The sequence below is a fragment of the Papio anubis genome, chromosome 4, assembly GCF_008728515.1.
Source record: "Papio anubis isolate 15944 chromosome 4, Panubis1.0, whole genome shotgun sequence".
In the NCBI taxonomy this organism is placed as follows: Eukaryota; Metazoa; Chordata; class Mammalia; order Primates; family Cercopithecidae; genus Papio; species Papio anubis.
Genome location: NC_044979.1, coordinates 59423077 through 59449353, shown reverse-complemented (window position 1 = coordinate 59449353; position 26277 = coordinate 59423077). Strand labels below are relative to the sequence as shown.

General features: G+C 34.5%; 1 protein-coding gene across 1 annotated transcript in view; it reads left to right on the top strand.

Annotated features, from left to right (window-relative positions):
- The first annotated feature begins 11597 nt into the window (after positions 1–11597).
- Positions 11598–26277, top strand: part of GNAT3 (G protein subunit alpha transducin 3) — a 56654-nt gene continuing 41974 nt past the window's right edge. Inside the window, exon 1 of the mRNA XM_003896399.5 lies at positions 11598–11915. Coding sequence (XP_003896448.1) covers positions 11798–11915 — 118 coding nt within the window. The 5' untranslated portion in view covers positions 11598–11797. The remainder of the gene's footprint in view (positions 11916–26277) is intronic.

The following is a 26277-nucleotide window of genomic DNA, read 5'->3' as shown; positions in this document are numbered from 1 at the left end:
ATTTCAAAGCATGGGGATAATATGATCTCCAAATAATAGAGGTCAGGTGCCAGCATTTAATTATGATAACTGAAGTAAATATAATGTGGTCATAAGAGTCAAGATCAGAGCAGCAGCCAGGAGATCTGGACTTGCAGAGACCTATGGAAATGATCGGTAGAACTGATCAGTGTTCTTAGAGCCAAAATAAATGAGCTGCTTATATGAGTATTGCTAAATACAAATAATCAGAAGCATCAAGGGTAATCATTAGGGGGCTAACGGTAGCCAATCAATAAAATAGAAGCCATCTACAGGTCAGGAAGAGGTTTCACAAAAAATCAACCCCACCGGTACCTTTATCCCTTACTTTTAGTTTCCAGAGCTGTGAGAAAAAGAAATTTCCGCTGTTTAAGTCACCCAGTATGTGGTATTTTGTTATTGCAACTTTAGCAGACTAATACATCATCCAGCAAAATAAATGAAACCTTGTTACTCCCTAGAGGAAATGACACACATTGTTGTCAGCATAAATATATGAAGGACTCAGGAAGAGTGGACCCCATCATATCTTATTTAATTTAGGAGACTAGCTGTGCAAGTCAAACAGGTCCTGGCAGATGACAAAGTACTGCTACAAGTGGAGCTAAGTAGTAACCTTAATTGCAGTTGTTTTGACCATTGTGGCATCTTTGCTAGAGCAAAGTAACAAAATTTCAAGTACATAGTATGTGGCCACTGATTTAGTGAAAATCTTTTTTTCCACTCCTATCTGGAAGGAGAAACAGAAATAGTTGTATTCATGTGAGATAAATGGCTGTAAGAATTATGGACTCATCCTGATTTATATTAACATTCTCATACTCTGTCATAAATATTCCAAAGAGTCCTGAACTGCCTTAACATTCCTCAGCACACTCTATAGATCCACTGTATTGATAACATTATGTTAATGAGACAAGATGAGCAAGAAGTGACAAGTATATTTGGAAACCTTGGTAAGACACATTAACTCTAGAAGATGGTCAAAAGCCCTAAAGAGATTCAAGGCCTTGCCAGATCAGCAGAGTTTCTAGGAGTCCAGTAGTCTGAAACATGCCAGGGCCTTTCTCTGAAATAACGAACCAATTATTGACTCTTGTACCTAATCAAACACCACTTGTAAGTTTCTTTGAGTTATAAAGACAGTATATTCCAGCTCCACCTTATTGATAAAGGTGACACAAAAGACTTCCAGAACAAAGATTTCAGCAAGTTTAGGAAGTCATATGAGAAGTTCTGCAATATGAGTGACTATGTCCCAGTAGACTTACAGTACTAGAGCTGGGTTTCTTAACCTCAGTACTATTGACATTTCTGATCAGATAATTCTTTGTTGTATGTGGCACAGGGGTGAGGGGGTGGGGTGGAGTGTCCTGTGCATTGTAGAATTAATGGAAAGCTCTACTGGAGAATCATAAGGCAGAACCATAGGGAGCAAAGTAATGCCATCTATAGCAGAAATATATACCATTTGGAAGCACTAGTTTTATGTTACTGAGCTTTGGTGGAATTGGACTATTGGAAAATAGGACATCAGGTGACCACGTGATCAGACCTACTCATCAGGAGATAGGTTTCATAAAAGCCACTAAATCATAAACTTGGGTGTGCTTAACAGAAATCCATTGTTCAGTCAGAGTATTATACCTGGGATTTGGCCCAACAGAGGGCACAAGTAATCTGAATAATCAAGTGACACAGTCACCAATGCTCCTCCCTTAGCTGACATTTATAGCCAGGTAATGAAGGAGGAAAAAAGCCAAGCTAAGCTCACAGGTGGCTCAGCTTGAGAGACAAGTATAAACAATAATGAGACAGCTGGTGTGTCATTTGCCTTCTTTGGGTGTAACCGAAAGTCACCTGTGAAAAAGAAAGCCTTCCAATGACTGGACCTGTGGTAAATACACCTGGTTATGCACTTTGTGTGAAAAGATAAATTACTCTTAAAACAAAATGAGCCTGGGTGGTAGCTCATGCCTGTAATTCCATCACTTTGGGAAGCCAAGGCAGGAGGGTCACTTGAGGCCTGGAATTCAAGACCAGCTGATTAACAGAGCGAGACCCCATCTCTAACAAAAAATTAAAAAGTTAGCCAAATGTGGTGATGCACACCTGTAGTCCTAGCTACTTGGGAGGCCAAGGCTGCGGGGTAACTTGAGCCCAGGAGTTTGAGGCTGCAACAGCCGTGATTGTGCCACTGCACTCCAGGCCAGGCAACACAGCAAGACCCTGTCTTAAAGAAAGAATTAAAAAAAGAATACAACGTAAAATGTGTGTATGGATAGCTGTGAATGAATTGGCTGGATGCTCTGGATCCTGGAAATGAAATGACTAGAAGGTGAGAGACAAAGAATTCTGAGGAAGAGAGTGAATGAACCTGCTGAAGGTTTGTAGGGCATGTTAACACCCAGTAATGAGCATCCAGCATGGAAGAGGCTTGGAGTAACCAATAGGCAGACACAAAGATCCCCAGTGCTAGACTAATGGGCTTAGGAATGGAGTAGCCATGGTGGCAGGGATGGAGGTTATGCATGAGCCTGACAGCATGACCTCCCACTTACCAAGGCTGACATAATTACTGCCTCTGCCAAATGTTCTACCTCCCAGCAACAAAAATTAACTGAGTCCCCTATAGAGCACAATCCCGTCAGAATACCAATCATTTGTCTCTACTCTGGAAGAGACAGACATCCACTTTGACTGGTTATAACACTCTCCTGGGGTTTAGAGACTATTTGATCTACTGACCCAGACAATGGACTCAATTTGTAGAAAAGGAGACATAACAGTGGACCTATAACCAGGGAATCTACTTGTCCTATTTCATGTGGCACCAACCAGAATCTGTCAGCTTGGAGATGACAGTCATCCTGAGGATACCGTATACATTCTAGATGCATTTTAAAAAATGATGCAATGCTTGTGTCCCTAAGGTCACAAAGGACACACCTGAGAATTATGGGATGGAAGTAGAAGTGACCTCACTTACCATCTTTCCCAATGTCCCATGTGGGGAATCTGTGCTTCCTACGTCTACAAAATTCAACTTTGTGGGATCTAGCTCTGGTTTCCAGAAGGACAATCCTTCCACCAGGTGCACAATAAGGGTCCTATTAAACTATAAATTACAGCTGTCTTTTTATCACTTCAGGTTTCTTTGTGCCAAGAAACCACTAGGCAAGGAAAGGAGTCACCTACCAGGTGTGAACAATTGACCCTAGTCATTAGGAGCAGGACTGACTACTGTTACACAATCGCATCAGGCCAGCATACACGCGGCACCTAGGTGACCAGGTGAGATGTTTATGGATAATTCCCTGCTCAACCTTAATAGTAAACAGCAAGGGCAGCAGCCACAGGCTGATAAGGGTATGATGCTCAGGGGCCTGCAATTCACCATGAAAGAATCTGCATCATCTCAACAGATAAGTCACATACACAAGTACAAGTGTTAGTAAGATGACCACCCTTTCCCCAGTTTTCCATGGCTGTCCTAGATTTAGCACTAAAAATCTCACATCCTAAGAAACTCTGTAGTCCCAGTCCCAGTGTTGATTTGCCCATTTTAAAAGTAAAAGTCCCAAGTTTCAGGGACTCTTTCAGTTCTGGAAAAACTTGGAGAGATGGTCACCTTAGGTGTTAATGTAAGAGAAGGAAACCTCGCATGGGTCGAAGAATAGGGAGATAATGAATCACAGTTGCAGTTTTGAGACCAGCAGCATTGACAAGGGCTATAGTTTGAGTCACTGAACACCTTCTTGTAAGTTTCCTGAGGAAAAAGAGTAATTGCAGTCTTTGGGCATGCCCAGATGTAGTGAGTATACTCAACTTACTTGCATCCAAGTAATACAGGAGGTGAACTATAACAAAAGCTCAAGTACTTTGCCCATAGTTCCTCTTCAAGGTTAAGAAATCACTCCCTTGGCTGATAGGTCACAGCTTAGGCCTTGCTCAGAAATGACCCTCAGAGAAAAGGATCAGTTTTATCCTCTTTCCAGGGCAAACACACATTAAATTTCTGTTTCTTGAAAGAGATACAACAGTCCAGTCTTCTTGTCTCTTTTTAGTATAAATCATACAACTACCTCAGCTTCAGAGCTCCCCACAAGGTTGGCTGAGTTCTCTGTTGCAACTGCTGTGTATCCAACTCCTCCCTCTTCCAATACTGCTTCCCTCACTCACTTATGAGGGTGGTTTCAAAGAACACTTTCTATAAAATTCCTCTATGTGTTTTTCATCTTAAAGCCAGTTTTCAGAGAACGTACTCTAACACGATTATTTTTTTAGTGAGCTTTTTTTTCTGGACATGTTATGTGAAATTCTAATCTTTCATCTTCAACTCCATCCCCATGCTCCTTATATCTGTTCTCTGGTTTTCTTAGCAATTGTCACCATCTATAATTCTATATACTTTACAGATGTATCTTATTGTCTGTGTAAATTTTAACCTCACAGACATGTACATACACAGGTACAAATACTAGAAATTAAGCTCTATGAAGGCATGTGTCTAACTATTTTGTTTACTGCTGAAACTCTCATTCCTGACACATAACAGGAGAACATTGTTAGGTAAACAGATTCCTAAAATTCCAGAACTAAAATTTCATACTTGAAATAATTTAGGAAAGAGAATTACGCAATTTTAATATGGAGTAAAGAGCTCTTTAATACTATACATCTATTGATCTCCCACCATTCACCATTTCAATAAACAAATATTTATTTTAAGTACTACTAGCTTAGAACCCACAAATCGAAGAGAAGAACTAGGGAGCAAGGCCACTGGAAAGTGTACTGTCTGATTGATGAGGAAGGACAAAACAGTTGCAGCAAATTCCTTTAGAGATCTGAGAAGTGAAGAATAAATAGCCCAGGCTCGGCCTGGTAGCTCACACCTATAATAACAGCAGCTTGGGAGGCCAAGGCAGGAAGATCCCAGGAGATTGAGACCAGCCTGGGCAATATAGTGAGAACTTGTCTCTACAAAAAATTAAAAAATTAGGCAGAGTGCGGTGGCTCATGCCTATAATCCCAACACTTTAGGAGGCTGAGGTGGGTGGATTGCTTGAGCTCAGGAGTTTGAGAACAGACTGGGCAATATGGCAAAACCCTATCTCTAGCAAACATACAAAAAAATTAGCCAGGCATGGTGCTGCACACCTGTGGTTCCACCTACTTGGGAGGCTAAGGTGGTAGGATCACTGGAGCCTGGGAAGTCAAGGCTGTAGTGAGCTATGATTGTGCCACTGTACTCCAGCCTGGGTGACAGAGCAATACCTTTTCTCACACACACACACACACAAACTAAAAAATTAAAAATTAGCCAAATGTTGTGACATGTGCCTATAGTCCAAGCTACTTGGGGGGCTGGGGTGGGAGGATCACTTGAACTTAGGAGGCTGAGGCTGTAAGTGAACAGTGATTGTGCCAGCACTACAGCCTGGGTGACAGAGCAAGGCCCTGTCTCAAAAAAAGAAAGAAAAAAGAATGACAGAAAGAAAGAAAAGAAAAGAAAAGTAAAGAAAAGAAAATATAAAAGATCACCCAATGGATGTTAGTAGATGTGAAGTGTAATGGTAGGTTCTTTCTTAATGAATGAGTACTATAATGGTAGGTTCTTTCTTAATGAATGAGTATTAATATATGAGTACTATATATGACAAAAAAGTCATCTGTGGAAGAGCAAGATATTCCTAGTGAGGAAAAGGAGAATGAGTGAAAACTAAAATGGGACTCCTAGTTCAGAAATAATAAAAGCCCACCTGTAATAGAGACTGTTATGAGAAGTACAGATATAACTCATTTTGTTGTGCTTCACTTACTGTGCTTTGCAAATATGGCATTTTTTAAAAGAAATTAAAGGTTTTTGGCATCCCAGATTTCAGCAAGTCTATCAGCACCATTTTTTCAATAGCATGTACTCACTTTGTGTCTGTGTATCACATTTTGGTAACTCTCTCAACATTTCATACTTACAATTATTGTTATATCTATTATGGTGATCTGTGATCTTTGATATTACTATAGTAATCGCTTTGGTGCACCATGAACTGTGTCCATATAAGACAACAAACGTAATACATGTGTGTGTTCTGACTGCTCCACCAACTGGCCGTTCCACTCTCTCTCCCTCTCCTTCAGCATTCCTAGTCCTTGACAGAAAACAACATTAAAATTAGGTCAGTTAATAACCCTACAATGGCCTGTAGGTGTTCAAGTGAAAGGAAGAATCACACGCCTCTCACTTTAAATCAAAATCTGGAAATGATTAAGCTTAGTGAAGAAGGCATGTCGAAAGATGAGATGATAAGCTGAAAGCTAGGCCTCTTGGAACAGTTAGCCAAGTTGTGAATATAAACGAAAAGTTTTTGAAATAGATTGAAAGTGCCACTCCAGTGAACACACGAATGATAAGAAAGTGGAACAGGCTTATTGCTGATATGGAGAAAGTTTGAGTGGCCATGGATAGAAGACCAAACCAAACACAACATTCCCTTAAGACAAAGCCTAACCCGGAGTAAGGCTCTAACTCTCTTCAATTCCATGAAGGCTGAAAGAGGTGAGGGAGCTGCAGAAGAAAACTTGGAAGCTAGCAGAGGTAGGTTCATGAGATTTAAGAAAATAAGCTGTTTCCAGAAGATAAAAGCACAAAGCAAAACAGCAAGTGCTGATACAGAAACGGAGGCAAGTTATCCAGAAGATCTAGTTAAGATCATTGATGAAGGTGGCTACACTAAATGCAGATTTTCAATGTCATTAAGTAGTCATATTACAAGAAGATGCTACCTAGGACTTTCAAAGCTAGAGAGGGAAGTTAATATCCAGCTTCAGAGCTTTGAAGGACAGGCTGACACTCTTTTTAGGGGCTAATGCGGCTGGTGACTTTAAGTCAAAACCAATGCTCATTTACCATTCCAAAAATGCTAGGGTCCTTCAAACTGATACTGCTATGCCTGTGCTCTTTCAATGGAAAAACAAAGCCTGGATGACAGCACATTTGTTGGTAGCCTGGTTTACGAAATATTTTAAGCCCACTATTGAGACTTACTGCTCAAAATATCCTTTTGAAATATTGAAATTGACAATGCACATGGTAACCCAGAGCTCTGAAGAAGAAGTACAAAAAGATTACTATTTATATACTACTACATAAATACTCCTAAGAAGTTATATAACAAGGACAACAAAAAGTAGCAACTATTTCCTTGTTAGGCTTTATGTAAAACTCAGGTTTGTGTTGTTTTCCAAGTTACCGATATTCCTATACTTTAATTTAAAAAAGTATTGAAACCATGTTCAATGGACAATGAAATTGCACCTCTTGATGTTGAATATATTACGTTTATCTGCAAACATTTATTTTGTTAATATTTACAGTGATTTATAAAAGATTATAAATTGCTGAAGGCTCAGAGGATTGTTAGCATTTTTAGCAATTTTTTTTTTGTTAAGGTATGCACATTGCTTTTTTAGACACAGTGCTATTGCACACTTAATAGACTGTGGTATAGTATAAACATAACTTTTATATGCCCTGGGAAACTAAAACATTTGTGTGACTCACTTTACTGTAATATTTACTTCATTGCGGTGGTCTGGAACAGAATCTGCAATATCCTTGAGGTCTGCCTGTGATCGGGAAATATATTTGGATAGTTAGATAGTGCTAACTATATTACTGAGTACATGGTATCAGGAGTAACACAGGAGAAGTAGTAAATATAGAATCATTTGTTTTTTCTAGCCAGAAAGAAGTAATAATTAAACTTGCCTTTGGGGAAATTTAGCCTGGCACAATCAGACAGATTGGACTGGGATAGAGTGAAGCCTAGAGCAAGGAAACCTAAGTGAGAGGCTGTTGCAATAATCAGGGCTGAAATTGCTGAGAAATATGATTATGGGAGTTAGTAATAGAAATGTGTTAAAGAGCAATATTTTTAAAATCTTAAAAGAGACAGAATTTGAGACAGGAGCATCCTGGTAAACAGTTGCGACTCTTATCCAATAATCATATATAAAATTCGATCCTAATTCATAAAAAAAAGTAGGAAGGTAGAAATCAACTCCAATGAATACAAATATACAAATTTGTGTTACCTATTAGTACATAAGAGCTGTTTAATGTTGGCAATGTAAACTTATTGCACCATCTGAATGGACTCACTTGAAAGAGTAAGGTTTGCTTTATTCCCTCAAGATCAAAAGATTGCTCCTAGGAAGCCCCAAAAGGCAGGAACTCTCTGGAAGAAATACCATGCCTTGAAGCTCCCTGAAGTGTACCTTTGAGTACCATTAGCAAAGGAGAGATGGTTTGCCTCAAGTTTCATGGGAATATACAAGGAGAAAGGTCATTGCTAAGGCAGCCATGACTCAAACCACCTAGGGATAGAATGCCTGAAATCAACACCTCCTGTAAGATTGGAAACAACAGAAAGAGTAACACCAATCACAGACTGTTTTGGCAATTTCCAGCACTAGCTGAGCCACTGAGACATCCCTAAGATGTAACAACCCCAAGTCATTGAAGTCGACCACATGTAACATCCCCATGAGAAATTCAGCTTGATGACTGTAGAAACACAAGTAATACTGGCAAAAGAGACATCTCCAAAAACATGGATTGAAATCTGGTTATTAAAACCAGGTAGCAAATAACTGCAAGTCACCTCAAGCTATATGTTTAATCATCAATGTAAAATAGTGGTTACTGAAGGTTTTTAAAGGCTAATGTTCCTTTCTGAAGATTCCACAGAGATCCTAACCAAAAATAGCAAGAGAAAATGTATTCTCATCCTCCATGCTTGTGGTATTTCAGTGGCTATTGGAGCTTAAGTGTGGTTCAATCTCTGTATTTGTTCTCAAATCAATTTTACTGTGATGCAATAAAGAAACGATGTTCTTAAATGTCATTCTCAATGATTATTCTAAAATACCACAGTACTCCAACATAATCTCTGGCTTTTTGTGTGTGTGCATGGGCTTGTGCATTCACGTTTTTGTGTGTGTCTGTGCGTGCAAGTGTGTGTACACAGGGCAACCATCTCTCCTAGCTGGAACATACATTAGGTTGGTACAAAAGTCATTGCAGTTTTTGTAATTACTTTTACAATGGCCAAAAGCACAATTACTTTTGCACGAACCTTATATACACGTGTGTGTCTGTGTGTGTGTATGTATGTATAAAACTCTAACATGATGTTTGTGTTTGGCTAGCTTCACATTTGTTGTTTTCAAGAACAAACAAAACTTGTGGTCACAGCATCTAATTTAGTTTTTTTTTTTTTTTTTTCTGTTGTCGTCATCTCCTATCAGTTTTCCCTCACTGTAGAACAGTGAGGAAAAGACTGAGGAAACAAATATGTGACTGTTGGACTAATAGCTACAATTGTATGTACTGACACTATTTAAAATTAAAATTGGGCTTTTTATTGATTTTTTTTTAGTCACTCTAAAATTGTAGAAAAGAAATCCTAAGTATACTGTCACTAAGCGCAAGAAAGGGCCTCCAGCCTCTATCAGTTTGTCAGCAAGAAATAATTTTGAACATTTACTATAACTAGTACTGTGCCATATAGCATGTAGGCCATTCAAGCTAGTAAGATATTATCACCATGCTAGCAGAGTTTCCTGTTTTGATTTTCCTCATTTCTTTACATACAGAAAGCTATGTGCCTAAGTGAAGCAGTACGAACCAATAGCTGTAGTAAGCCCAGCTCATTAATGATGCTGCATCGCAGGCACCCAGAGGAGAAGGTTGAGAAATGAGTCTTTCTTTCCTCTCTAGCTCTCCTGCTCTCTCTCTCTGTAACATAGACATACCTGGAGTTTTATGTCAAGAATATTTTATCACTGATGAAAAATAACATGATAATCTCATAAAGTTGATGAACATTACTGGTTACAACAGAAAAGTGGAAGTTCATCATTTTATACAGTGTAGAAAATGTCTATTTCTACTCCCAAAAGGGTTGGTCAGTTTTAATTAGTAATCCAATTAGGAAGCCCTAGTAAAACACGTATGTTCTTAAGAGCAGGGTACGTCTCTGCCCAAAAGCTATGAGGTATATTTATATTTGAATATAAATTATATGATGTAGCCTGTCAGTTCATCGCTGCCATGGAACATGCAAGAATTCAGTTTATTCAGGATGATATTATATTCAATTTCTATATAAAAAGCAATAGGCAAAAAGAGATTAAATGTGCTAAGTGTTGCTTTCAGAGTGGGCTTTGTATTCACAGGTGAGCATTAGGCAGTGCAAATCTCCTTCCTTTAGGACAGGCCATTTGCATTGTAAAAACACCACCACATGATTTGCACAAATCCTTGCCTACCCACCACTGCACATCTTTATACTATCATAATATGGCTTTGCACGAATGGAACCCAGGAAGTTTTGACTATGTTTATGTATCTTCAGCCTAATATTTTTAATGTGGAAAAAGTAAACAAAGCAGGAATATGTATTTAATCTGGCAGCCTATTTTCTTGTTGTATGAATATGTAAAAATTCAGCTGTTCAAACTTTGCACATGATCCCACAAGAAGAGCACCACTGACAGGTTGGTGGACTGACTGTATTCTAGCATTTTCTGGTTAAGCACATTCACAAATCCCGAAATGTACACTGAAAGACTTACCTGCTACCACAGGCAACCAACTCTAATTATAAGGAAAATATTGATTATCTACCAAGCGCTTTATGCTTCATATAAATAAAAAATTGTGCAACATAATCTCTGCCCTCAATCCTGAAGATTTTCAAGTACATGGTATCTGTTGGGGTAGTTGAAAGATATGGAACATATTTAGGTGTAATTACTGTTTTTAGTTTGTAGGAAAAACCAAATTACCTGCTGTTTCAAAGAACATTGGTTTTTATTCCCTTGGTACCAAATCAATAAAAGTCCCTCCAGCACAGCAGCTGTTGCTTAATGGCCCTAAAGAGTTAATGTGCTGCCTAAATTGAACATAGTTCAGTGTCTACACCAAGTGGGCCCTCAATTAGTGTTGATGGATTGACTTTCTTACAGATGGTAAAAGCTCAATTTATAGAGATGGATCCTATGAGACTGAAATCAATAATTTAAGAAAACCGTGTTGAATTCTACATTTGTAGCAATACAATATGTACAAATATAAAAACTATACGTATTTGTATCCATTGTTAAAAAAAGATTATTTTTGTTCCCTGACAGATGCTAATAGATGCTCAATAGCTTTAAGTAACAATCTAAGCATAGGCAGACCATAAAAGTTGTATAACTTACATGTATATATTCTGATTGTGATATAGGAGTGATTATAAAGAAATCGAAGAGCCAAATATCTGAAGATGTAAGCATCACTGATTAGTAATAATAACTTTTAATCACAGTAATAAAAATTGCCCAGTAGTGAGAAACATTCTATTTGAATTGCTTATTGTAGATCATCTCTAGTGTATAGATTTTTACAACTCTCTACATTATTTTATACTATTCTTTAAGGCAGATAAGCATGTTTTCAAAGATGTACCCGAAGCAATCATTTAATTTGAAAGCATAATGAACTTCCTCTCTAGCCTCCATCAGGGTGGTATGGTTTTACCACCTGATCAGGTGACAGATGAGAAAGCATCTTCTTAGTCAAAGCAGAATTTTAGAGCATGAGGGAATGGACTGCTGGGTACTTCAGCAGAGCATTACTCTTGCATCCTATGTCCAAACCAGAGCTGTGCTCAACGTTTGAAAAGTTTGAACATATAAACTGACAAGTATCTACCACCACAACATGGGAAGTGGAATTAGTTCAGAGAGCAAGGAGTCAGCCAAAAGATCAAAAGAACTGGAGAAAAAGCTTCAGGAGGATGCTGAGCGAGACGCAAGAACTGTAAAGCTGCTACTATTAGGTAATTTCTTTTCCCTTTTGCTTTCAAAAACCTGACTTTTTTTTCAGTTGTGATACATTTACTTTTCTCAAACTTTAATTTCGAGTATATTATCATATGGGAAATTTATTATAAAATGTGTTTGGAAACTTAAAGAAACTTTATTTGTACTCTTATCAATATTTAATAATTTTTCTGTTTAGTATTTTATTACATGTTTTTATTAAGCAAAGAGGTAAATATTTATCAGCTTATTTCTGTCAATAATATGATTTCCTCTTATTAAAAGAAAAATCAGATACATTTATTATTTTGTTGCACCCTAATTATTTTCTGAATGTCAGCTTTTTAATACTGAAAGCAATCCTTTAGTTACAATTTATAAAGAGTTATATTAGTTTGTTTAAACAGAAATATGTTGAGTTGTTTGACATTGAAGTTAATGTTTGTTATTTACTTGTGCAGTTAAAAATCAATTAGTCAAGTTAGAGAATAATGATAAGGTACTTCAAATTATATTAATAATATTACTTAGGCTCCTGAATACTGCCTGCAATATTGCCTGTACACTTGATAAATACTCTACCTAAATCCTTTTAGAACATTTATAGATTCATTCAGGTCAGGATTTATGTCTCTTATTTTTTTCCTTCTCTCAAAACTCAACACAGTGTTTTACCTTGACTATAAATTCAATAAATGTGCAATTAATTGAAAGAATAAAAATAATCTGTATGCAGATGTTTTCTATAAAGCATAAAACATTTTATATGAAGCATAAAACATTTTATGTACAGTTGTCACTGAAACAGAAATATGTTTTTGAAATAAAAATGATGACCTATGTAAAGAATACAAAACAAGCACTTAATTCTGATTCAATTATGAGTTGTACATTCTCCCTGATTTTGGTTATACACAAAAGGACTTCATTTTATTTCAGAATTGTGCATATTTCACATAACACATTTCCTCATATTGTAAGTATTTAAACACTTAAATACTTAATATTAAATGAATTAAATACTTAAATTTATTGAAGTATTCCTTCATTGTGTCTCATTTGCTCCCAGTGGCAAGAGTGTTTCAGAAGCCAACTGTGTGATTCCCAGCATTTGCTCCTTAAAGGAAAGGAAACATTCTTGCCACTTACACACAGGTTCTGTGCCAGCACACAGGCCCAGAGCACTTGTCAGTAACCACCCAGAGACTGGTGACTTAGAAAGATGTAGGTTAAGTGCTAATGACACCAGGAAATATATGCTTCCTAACACATCAGATAATTCTCTTAGTTTCTGAGCAAGAGTGAAAGTAATATGGACACAGGCAAAGCAAATGAAAGGTAAAAGGGAAAGATAAGCATTCCTACAAATGCATTTTTATATTCCTCTTGTACTAAGATCAATGGCATAAGAATGGTGATAGAATGTATTAAAAATCTCCATGTTTAAATAACATTTCAATAGATGTGTGTTTTCAATATACCAATTATCTATTTTTTTACATATTCTCTTATTTTGTAAAAATACAAATGGAAAGCCAAAACAATGAAAGAGCTAATACCACAATTTATACTAAGACAAAAACTATTAAACATGCCAAAAGCAATGACTCTTGAGATAAGCATATCAGAGCTGCCAGTCAACTAGAGATTCAGTTCTGATGGAAAAGAACAAGGTAGAAAGGTGGTTCTAGGGGCAAGGGTGGTTGGGGGAAACAAGGGGAAAGGGAGTTGTTGGTCAAAGGATACAAAATTACAGTTAAATAGTAAGAATAAATTTCAAGAGATCTATTGTACAGCAAGGTGACTAAAGTTAATGATATATTGTATTCTTGAAAAATGTAAAGAGAATGGGTGTTATGTGCACTTACCACAAAAATAATAACTGTGAAGTAATATATTTGCTAATTAGCTAGATTTAACTATTCTACAGTATATTTTTACTTTAACATATTGTGTTGTACACAATACAAGCATGCAATGTTATTTGTCAATTAAAAAATAAATTAAAAATGTTTAAAAAGAATATGTATAGATGACTGAAAATACATCACTGAAAATTGAGTCAAAAAGGTTCAGTGTAATAATGGACAAAATAGAGATTTTTTTTTTTTTAATTTGGAACTGAAAATCAACAGACTACTGACATATATGGAGTTCCAGAATTAGTAAATTTCACAACTCCACAGAACCATTGACTGGGACCCAGTCAATCATTTTGACTGGGACCCAGTCAAATCAGATCAATTATTTTTAGACTTAAGTGGTGGTTAGATCAAGAAGAAAGAGCAACATTTGTACTGGAAGTATAAAAGAATCATTAGTGGGACTATTACATGTTTTACTTTCCCAAGGTGATTACAATTTTATACATTCAGTTTCATCATTACTACGTAAAATACCTGGATTTATTTGGTTCCAACACGATGTTCACTAAACTCCTTTGTCACATTTTATTTATACAAAATAAACGAAATTCTCTTAAGTTGTTCCTATTTCAATTATATTACAAACATCTGACTAAGTTTCCCTTCTGGAGTCCCATCTGAATTCTACAAATGATGATACAATTATCAAATTCATAACAGTCTTATAACAGCTCTACTTCATTCTCATGTTTGGATTGAATTCAAATCTTGAAACTGTAATTTTCATATTCAATTTGACCTCATTAAGACATTATAAAAGTGTTCAGTTGAACTAAACCAAAACTTCCTACTCTCCCACCCTCAAATCTCCTCACCAGTGAAATCTATTTAATTTTTCCCATAATTGAAATGATGTTCTCATTTATCAGTGTGGTCTGAACGGCACTTTTAAGTTTATCAGTGAGTACATGTCACATGGGACTAATCAGTTTAACCTCAGTAGTGACCAGATCCTGAGTCAGTACCTACATTTACAAAAATAAGAAATCTAAAAATCACTTTTGACAGGTATTTTTCCTGTATGTTGATCTTCATCTAATGAATTTCTAGAAGTTTAAACTCATAACACCAACTTTCCACATTTAACATGTACTGCAAAGCAGATGTAACCATTTGGTATTATCGAACACAAGATTTCACTGAATCTGAAGAGCTATCAAAGTGCGACTTTACAATTAAAGGATCATCTTGCAGACAGATGCCTTTTTTATTACACCTTTCAGACCTTCAGTAAAATTACAGAACAGATGCCAAATCTGTGTTTTATTTTAGCAAAAAGTAGGCTTTTAGGAAACACTGGAGATGACTCACACATTGCTGAGCACATTTGATAACTGCAATCAAGAAAATAATGTCATATGCTTTAAAAAATTCACTTGCAAAGATATTCCAGAAACAGCACATTTTAATAAGAAAAGCAAATTCTAATGGATAAAATATTCTCATCTGTATCTAAGTATGTTTTTAAAGTTTCATTTATAAATGTTTCATTCAATGGTATTTTTATTCAAAGTAATACCTATTATTTAATTGTAAACTCAATATGGATCATGTTTCCATTTTTCCTTTCTTCTCTCTTTATGCTTATTATATCAAATTTTGGTTTGAGTTTATTTTGCTGCATCAGTTTTGTTTGTGTTTTTGCAAATTTCCATCACATGGGCTGGTTAGATTTGAAGCCCCATGGAAAGTATAGGGAAAAAATTAGCTTTCTTTTTTCTTCATATTCAAAATACCCTCTGTGACATTTATATATATAATTAGTACTTATTCTACAAAATTTCACTTTTAGCTAGTGATTTCCAGCATTACCATGGGAAGTTCATAATAGATGTTCTTTTCTTTTAGTTCTAAAACCCTTTATTTTTATTTTTTCTTTGTGCTATATTGTAAGCATCACACTATTATTATTTTAACGATGTAATCTGAGTTTACTGTTTTAAAATATTATTCCACTTTTCTGCCTTTTAGAAACATGAATAGGGATGGGGTCTAGAGATCAAAAACTACTTCAAAGGTAATATATTTATTGTAGTTAACATTTTCAAGCTTTTCAAATGGTTTCACTTATTCAACAAATGGGTATTCTGGAAGGTATGTAGTAGGAGAATTATGATTTTGACGCTATCTAAAGGCTTGTCACAAAATAATCAATAAAATAAAACTTACACAGCAGAATTAGCTAAATAGGTTTAGCCATGGAGCAGAATGAGGAGAATACAATTTAATACTAGAAAAGAATGTATTTTTAAACCACCTGAGGTAGAAATTGATTTATTAATACCTTCATCAGGTGTAATGTGTTTTGTATTTCCCAGAGTGACTTTAGGCTAGTCACATAAACTCAGAGAAATAATGGATGTCAAAGTGTTTTGTAACTTGTAAAGGTCTAGACAAATGTAGTTTATTCTTTGGCATAATAGATTCCCAAATCTGAAATAAATCAAATGTCAATAAATGTGTATCATTATTCTTCCATTGTCTTTCTTTTACATGCAACTAAGAGAAGTGAGGACTCAAGACTCAGGTTAAATTAAAGTGACTATTTTTATCCTATGTGTGCTTTTTAATCAGTCTTTATTCTTTTTAATTATCTCTAGATATAAATGGGAGAGATTCCAGGAAACTAGAGTTGTTTCTGAGTTACTGGTTATACTACAAGTTTATCAACTCTAAGAAATTCTATTTTGAAATTTTATTACACTAACATAGTCCATGCCTGTCCATGGATAAGATCAGATAAACACATTCTTTGGAATAATTACATATTAGGATTAACCAATAAGTCCCCTTCTGGTCACTGGTAATAAAAGAAGAACCTTCTTAACAACATGTAAAACAAATTCCCAATAATGTTTCCAACTTTTTGTTTTGCTTTATGTATCCGAATTAAAACCATTCTTTCCTTCCTCCGACAATAGTACGTTTTTATTTTAAATATATTTATAAATACTGCAAAACATTTTTATATAGCATAATGGCTACAGTTAATGACACCATATTGTATTCTTGAAAAATGTTGAGAGTGGATAAGTGTTCTCACCACAAAAATAACTATACAAGGTAATGCATATGTTAATTAGCTAGATTTAACTATTTCACAATGTATATATATTTCAAAATGCCACGATGTACACAAAAAATACATACCATGTTCTCTGTCAATTTAAATCACCAAATTATTTATTTTATGTTTCTAGAGGTATCCAATCTTTGGGATGCATGAATGTTCTTAATGCAAATCTTTAAAACTGCTTCTCAGTGAAGTGGAAAGAAAACTTTAGGCAGAAAAGACCTACTTGGAGAGTTTAAATTTTTCTCCAAAATGCAAGGGACTGCTTGCACTACAACAATTTGAAAGTTCCAGATATTTACAGTTTCCAAAAAAGTTGTCAAATATTTACAATGTTGCATTTATCTATAAGAATGGCCCAGGGCAGCATCAAATTGTTTCCAATAATGTCCCTCCTTTCAAACAAGCAAAAGCACATAGACAAATAATTTGTGTATATTTGACTGATTGCTTTAGATGTATTTATCTCAATTGACCAACACATCTTAAAAACAGGCTCATAACGCACTCACGTAAAAGATGCAAACCATTCAGTAAAATATTCTTCACTTCGCCAAATGATTGTATTTGCTAAGGAAGTTGAAAATTCTGTCTTGCTGACAATGACTCTTGCTAACTACAGTTTAACAAGCTCTCTAGTAATATTACAGAACATATTTATATTCCTGTATTTTCATTCAAGCATGAATTATTGACTCAAGACAAACATTGTACCTTTAAAAATATTTATATAAGCAACACGAGCAGCTTCAAAAAGTTATTTACCTCTCCATACTGTTAGAAAGGAAAGGTAGCAAAACATTTGATAGTGTAAGGACTCCATGATCTGTTTCACATAAAATAAAATATACTTCCATTTAACGTATTAGACCCAAGTTCAGAATCCATACCCCTATTTATTAGTTTTGTGCAAAAGTAATTGCAGTTTTTGCCATTACTTTCAATAATTTCCCTCCAAATACTGGTGTGCAAATACATCAATGTAGAATTTGAACCTGAAGAAGTAGGATTAAAGGTGAAACTAAGTTTAAGAATCCATAAGATATGAGAAATATCCATTCTGTTTATTACAAGATGCAGTGCTAATTAAAAAAATGAGGAAGTGATGAGTTTGATTCCTGTATCAGTATTTTACATTCCAATAGAATAAATTTACTACTTAAAATTGTTAAAGATATCTAGAAATATCACTCTCTAACCAGAATTTTATATTCTATTATCTCTCATACTTTTCCCTATTTAGTGAATTAGTTGTCTGATTTAATCTACTTCCTTTTAAACAGGGCCAGCCATTTCAGCTGTGTTCCTCCTAAAATTCAGGAATATTTCACCTCCTTAATCTATGTTAATTGACATTCAAACCTTCAAACCTGGATAATCCCTCAGAGTTCTCCATTTACCATTGTCCTAATATACTTCTCCCAACTGATTTTCTTGAAAGTAATGCTGTTTAACAGCTTTTTCAGCTCTTAGTGCTGATCTAACCCTGATACCTCTGTAAATTCTTAAATTCCTTCATTCCCAGATGTTGTAGAATAAAACAATATATCATTTTCAGTCTCCTAGCTGACACATATTGTGTTTTAAATTTAGCTGGGCCAAAAATTATTTTGCTTATTCTTCATTTTCTTCTAAAATGCTCCAAAGGCAGCTGGTCCCACATTTCCAACATCACTTTCATCGTGACTCTGCCCACAACCTCATCCGTGATGCTCACTAATATACAACAAAACAATTCTAAATGATCATCTCCAAATCTCACTAAATATTCATGTATTCTCTTATATTTTCACTACTTTTAAAGAAGGAGTATTCCATTTTCATTTCAGATTAGTTCAAAAATCTATCACCTTTCATATCTTAAAACTTTTGTTCCATCAATTATTTTTTTAATTTTGCCATCTTCAAAATTCTCTACTGGCTTTTTCTTCATGGAAAATACAGATGTTTCCCTTCTTTAGTCTAAGAAATTTTACTTGACTTCAACGCACCCTTGAATTTACCTTATATAGATATCTTTTAAAACGTTTTTATACTGAAACACTTCTCAAAGGATGCTATGCTCACTGCTTCTATTTTCTTTTCCTCTTTAGTCTCTTTCATTAATTGCAATGTAAGTTGTATATATGCTCTTCTCTACTACAAAATTATCTCTCACAGAGTACAGATAATGGCCAATTCACAAAATTCACATCTCAACAATTTTTCCTTTTTTTTTTTTTCTTTTTTTTTTTAAAGACAGGGTCTTGTCACCTAGGCTGGAGTGCAGTGGTGCAATTACGTCTCACTGCAGCCCCAACTTCCTGGGCTCAAGTGATCCTCCCACCTCAGCATCCACAGTAGCTGGAACTACAGGCGTGCACCACCGTACCTGGCTAATTCTTGTATTTTTTGTAGACACAGAGTTTCAGCATGTTGCCCAGGCTGGTGTCAAACTCCTGGGCTCAAGCCATCTGCCTGTCTCGGGCTCCCAAAGTGCTGGAATTACAGGTGTGGTGCTGGAATTACAGGTGTGAGCCTCCACCCCCAGCAATAATTTTTAAATTAAGTCAGACCTAAACAGTTCTCAATTTTATATCCCTGTATTCCTCTCCTCACTGAAGCTTGCTTCTTCTTTCCATCCATAAGTGGATTCATCTACCATGGTTTGTTCTTAAACCTTGGTGGGTTTTAGTCTATACTCCGTTATACTCTCTTTTGAGGACCTCATACCAGGACTTAATTGATATGACTCTAAAATTCTTTCATTTGCTCAATTTGTTGACCCTTATTCTCAAATTTCTTGTATTTGTCAGTGACCTGACCACACTTTGGGAGATCTCAAAATAATTTCCCAAATTTATTTTGCTGCCCATGTATTTTTACGTTTTCCATGAGGTACCTTGTTATGTCCTTTCCCATTATATCCATTTGATATTTCAATCCTCCTTAGCTCCTCTATGACTATTCCCTCTCCATTGTTCAAAGGTCAACGTTGCCACAAGATTTAGTTTTAGTTCTATCTATATTGGCATAAATCTTATATTTTTCTCTTTATCTACTTCTTCTGTTATTGCTTTAATCTAGGAGAAAATTTTATGAAATAGATACTACTTTCATGATATAGATAAAAAGAAAATGACAACTTAAGAATATAGTTTGGTTTCCAAATATCAAATGTTTATCTACAGCCAAGCAAAGCCTTTTATTTGTATGTGTCAGTTTTAAGTTAGTGTCTGCATTCTAATTTCTATGAGAACAAAGAACATATCTGCTTTTGTTCTTTATTGAATTATGGCATAGGAAAGGATGCATGTATGGCAAATGGAAGAATGACAGAATCAGAATCTAAAATATTCTTGTGATTTGTTCATGTTGGCTAGAACATAAGTATACCTTTGCATGTAGAAATGAGCAAGATGAAAGTCATTTATATGTTATTGCATAGGAATTTTATTTTGTATCTGTAGTCAATAAGAAGATATTGAAAGATTTTTTAACTATGTAACTAAAATGATAATACTTGGCTTTTTTAAAAAAAATCAAAGACTACTTTGGCTATACTATGGCTCAAAGATTTAATGAGGAGGATAAATGTAGGTAGGACAGTTAGGAAACTGTTACTACTGTGCAAATTCTTGATGCATTTCTGAATTAATACAGAAATTATAAGTTTGAAAATAAGATTTGAAGAATGTTAGGAGACAAAGTGACAGAACTTGGTGGCAGACTGCATGTGGATGGTAAATGAAGGAGTGATTGGGGTGGAATTGGGTATGGTTGATTATATTATTCACTAGTATGTGAAATGTAGGATAAATATGAGACTGGGGGAAAGGGAAAGGGGTAATAATTTGGGATATTCAACCCTATGTTTTTTTTAGCAGGACCAAATGGAGATATCTACTAGATCAACAGATGGGTCTGAAAATTAGGAGGGATAACTCTAGTAAGAACTACATACTTGATAAATTCAATCCTCCATTTTCCTTATTTTATATTTTCCTTTTTCCAGATATCCTGTGAGTATACGCAAACTACGTGATTAACCAAGGCCTTTTTAAAAATCATTGTTGCAATATGTATTTATACTAAAAAATAATGTACATGACTATTCCCACAATTAATGGACACTTAGACAAATATCTATCTACAACAGACCTGTGTGGGAAAAATCATGTAATTCTGTATTTTAGTGTTGTCATTTTTTAGCCTAAAATCTGTGTTAATAAGAAAAGAAAAATGAAATACCTGTTAAAATGCTTCTCAAAATCCAAGAAAGCTCATATAACATTTTTAAACCACTTTATTGAGGTATGACTGATATGCAAAAGCTATACATATTTAATGTATGCAACTTGATGAGCTTGTAAATAAGTATACACCCATGAAATCGTCACCACAATCCACACAGTAAACTCTGTCACCTATAAAAGTTATTTCCTGTCTTCCTATTTACTATTACTATTATTATTATATAAGAACACTTAACATAAGATCTACCCTCTTAGTGAATTTTTAAGTGTACAGTACAGTATTGGTAACTACAGTCACTATAAATATTATCAGATATTTTTAAAATAAGTATAAAATTGAAAGTTGGAATATCTAAATAAAAGATCATTAAAAACAAAAGATAGTATGTAGCCACAATATTCTTTCTCTTAAATGAAACACACTTAGTTTGACTGATGAGGAATTTTACAGATTCATGATGCTTATTTTATCTATATCACAGAAATAGGTATTTATAGTCATATTAATATATCTGACACGTGTTTACTGATATGACAAACTGAAAATCCGTAATATGTATACAGTATTCATCTAAAATATTTACATTAAATCTAATTGTCAGAGAATGCAAATAATTGAATATATTTTTAAAATTGTCTTAAAAAAATGCCAATGTCAACAAAACAAAATAACGAAAATATTACAAGGGAAATGTTATAAATTAAAAGACTTTAAATAGCATAACGACAAATGAAAGTGTGAAACTTGATTGGATTACGAATACAAGAAATAAAAAAGGTATGGGAAACATTTTTTTGAAACAATCAGATAAATTTGAATATGGAGTATATAGTATTAGATAACATTTAGAATATATGTTTTCGTAAGCATGGAAATAGCATTTTGGTTTTGTAGAAAAATTGTCTTATTCTTAGAAGATGCATTTTGAAATATTTATGGGTCAAATGTCTCATATTCAGCAAAACAAAAATAAAAATATGTTCATATATGTATATGTAAATTTATACATATATGAGAGAACGCAAACAGGACAAATAATTAATTCAGAACAGTGAAGGATATAAAATGCGGGCTTCTATAGTACTATATTCTTGAACTTCTGTAGGTTTTTTAATTAATTATCAAAATAAAAAGTTTGGGGAAAAATAAATGTGTTACTTATTTTTTTGGCAAAAGAAAATGTACAAATTTATCTGCAAATTTATTCATATTGCTTTATAAAGGAATTCTATCTAACAGTCCATGGGCAGAGCATTTCAAAATTACATAAACATTTTTAGAAAATTATTTTCAATTTATTATTTGACAACCTTGACAACAAAATTTGACAAAGACAATGGCAGGTCAATCATCCTCACAGACATAAATATGAAAACTAAAGCAAAATATTAGCCAACCGATGCCAGAAACACATAAAATGCAGAAAGGAAAAAGGTTAGGGGGAGTTTTGGGGGAAGAGTGATTATCCCAAAAATGCATTTTTAGAATATGATTAGAACATCAATTAATATTATTCACACTAACAAATTAAAAGAGAAAAATCATAGCAATGGTAGGAGATGCCAAAAAATAATTAAATAAAATTCCTTATCAATTCCTGATTTTAAAAACACCAATTAAAGTAGAAATAGAAAAGAATCTCCTTAGTAGCCGGATAAACTGTAGGTAAAAAAACCTTCAGTAATTTTCATACCTAACGGTCAACATTTAGCATTGTTGACTATAGATAGTGAAACAAGGACTTACGATTAATGGGTTTCCTATTAACAGAACAGACACTAGAGTATGGCATAGTTTCCCCCGTTGACCTTCTTCTCTTCAATACTCTTATCAGGGTTTTGGGTGAAGGTGGATAAAGCAGGCATTTCAAACTTGAGATTCAGTTTGAAAGGATATAGTGACAAAACCAAGTTAGAATTCCAAATGACCTCTACTAGCAGAAATGCTTGCCACAAATAAGCAAAATGGAATTTAATAAGTATCTTTGTTGAGGTTCAAAATCAATTAGATATGCGTGGTTCGTGGAAGAATCTGGTGGGTAAGAGATGTGAAATAAAACAGAAAAACTTTATTTACCACAAGCTCAATATAGGCAAAAAAAAAAAAAAAAAAAAAAAAAAAAAGAAAGGAGGCAAACTAATCACGGTCTTTATTAAGAAAATTACTTATTTATAAACAAGCACCAGGAGTGAGGCAGATCTAGGTGACAGAATGCCAGTGCTGTTCATAAATCTGGTATCTATAGCACAATTTTCAGTACCACATTTCAGAAGGACATTGGCTCTTGTATGGGGTATGGTTCAGAGGACAAATAATCTAAAAATCATGTTCCACAAGAAAGGAGGAGTGGATCATATTATACTTGAAATATTTCTTTAAAAGGATATGAGCACATTCTTCAAATAATAGAAAATTCTTAGAGCTCACTATATATTAGTATATGTTCCAGGTAAGTTATATTTGTAATCTAATCCTCCCAAGTCTTAACCCAATTTTGTAATAGAAGAAACTGACTTTCAGAGAGACTGAATTTGATCAAGACACTTAGTCACAGTCAGAAATTAGTGCAAGCTCATATCTATTTAGTTCCAAAACACGATGAATCCAGCTATGTGAGGGGCTGTCATGTGGAAAGGACAGAGAATCTTGATGTCACTCCATAAACAGGAGAAATAATACGCGGAACAAAATTAAGTTGGCCCAAAAGAGACTACCCTAAAAATCTTTTATACCAACAGTCTACCTGTGAATGACAAGCTGACACAGCAATACCAATACGTCTCTGAAAGTACACTGCTTTCAAGGCCAGGTGTAGGGGGCTCATGCTTGTAATTCTAGCAGTTTGTGAGACTGAGGCAGGAGAATTGCTTGAACCCAGGAGGCCAAGTTTGCAGTGAGCCATGATCATGCTACTGCACTCCAGCCTGGCAACAGAGCTAGATTCTGTCTCAAAACAAACAAACCAACAAAAAAAGTACACTGCTCTCATACTAACTTATAAAAAATGCATTTAAAATAATTTCTAAAGTGTTGAAACTATTTTGTATTTATCAGTGCCTACTTAAAAAAGGAAGCGATATGACATAGCTTTAGTGAGAGTCAGAATACATAGTTTCTTTGTTTGAAGACCTATCTGAAACTTTGCATGATTATCATAATCTCTATTGGATTCATTTTTCTCAGGCATAGACTGAAGAGATATACATAGCTGGTTGATTTCTAAGGTTTCTTTCTACCATACAATTATGTGATTTTTAAGATCACCTACAAAAAAAAAATCTTATGTGTGATTACAAGTCACAATGTTGTAATCTCATTTTGCCTGTTTGAACAAGTTATCTGAAATGAGCAATCAAGCCTTGTGTGTGTTCAATCGAAGTTCACTTACATGTATAAATATTGGGTAGATTTAAAATTGTTTTTAATATTTTAAGATTTAAAAATGTGGAACAGGATTCCTTATTCTTATTAAAAATAAAATAATTTATGAGTATCTAAGTATGAATTAAGTATAAATGTAAATATTTAATTATTTGTAACATTATCTATTTCAAAGAAACAGATGCATATCTTGTTAAAATTCTCTTGGTACCCCTTGACCCAGAAACTAATATTAGCGATGACCACAATTTGGAAGGAAGAGATTATTTCAGGACACCATCAGCATATGTGAACATGCTGTTACAATGTCTATATTTGGCTCTGTAACATGATCTAATCTTACAAGACTGAAATGACTATTGTGAACTATGACCTAGAATCATTGTGAGAATGGGGCTCAATAATTTATTTTTGAAAGGACTTTGCAATAGAGTTCCAAATAATAAATGAGATTTTAAGTACATAGGCTTTTCTTTAGGAATTTTCCTGTTAATGCTGTAATTGACTATACTGGACCTTTACATAGAAGACTGAAGTCACTACATAAAGCAAGGATGGTACAGGCACCTTTTTAAAGACTTTCAAGGGAAAATATCAACTTTTAATATGTAGTTTCATTTAAGAGTACATGCCATTTTTAAAAAAGTGATTGATTATTCTGCTAACCTTGCATACAGCATGAATTACTAGCTAAGTTACAAATAATTGTTATACAATAACATACCCTGTAGCCTTAGAAATACTTTTGGAAATGCCACAACTTAGTGTCATCAGTATGATTACCAAATGGCCATATTTATGAAATACAGAAGACCATTCTGAACGTACATTAACTGACATAGTCTAAAAGTCACTTTTTCAGAAATTTATCATAAATTTAACTAGTCAATAATATAGAGTGAATAAAATAAAATTTGGTTGTGATTTTTTAATCTGCCCAAAGGTGGTTCTCAATCAATAAAATATTTCTCTATAGTACATATACTGGTACAATTCTGGAAAATCATTGACACACTTTTTCTCATTAGGCTCAATATCTCAAGATAGATAATTCATTTAAAAGACAGTGGTCTAAGTTATTTTCACTTCATTGTAGAAATTATATCATCCTTTAAGTAAATTTAACTGACATTGAGAAATGAGATTTTTTTCTCATTTCTAGTGAACACTTTGGTTGAACAAAATACAACATTAAATATACCTGCATGAGCAAGTACTGCAGTTCCTACTAAGCCCATTGACTTTTCTTCCACATCCCCACTGCTCTGTGATTTAAGACAGTATATGTATATATATACACACACACACTTATATATATATACACACACACATACATATATATACACATATATGTAGAGAAAGAAATGAGATATTCTGAGATTCTGTCATTTGTACAGGATGATGCTAGAATTTCTAATATTCAGTTCTATTGTTAGAGGTTTTTAAACAAAATCTATCAAGGACAGTTTTATAATATTATTGGATCACTCTTTTTTCAAAGTGATGCACTTCCTACAGCAAAATAGTGAATTTTTTAAAGCCAGCAAACCAGACTATTGTGCAAAGCTCATTCATTTACTGTTGTCACTCTCACAAACAAATAACTCTCAGCCATGCCAAATTATAGGGTCAGTTGTCTTTGGAAAATGGGCAAGGTAATTTGATTTTATTCTCAACTGTTTCATTCTTGGGCACTGCAGTCTCTAGTAAATGGGATGGTTGTTCCCAATCTGGCAGTTTGTGTTTCATTAAGTAAAGAAATTT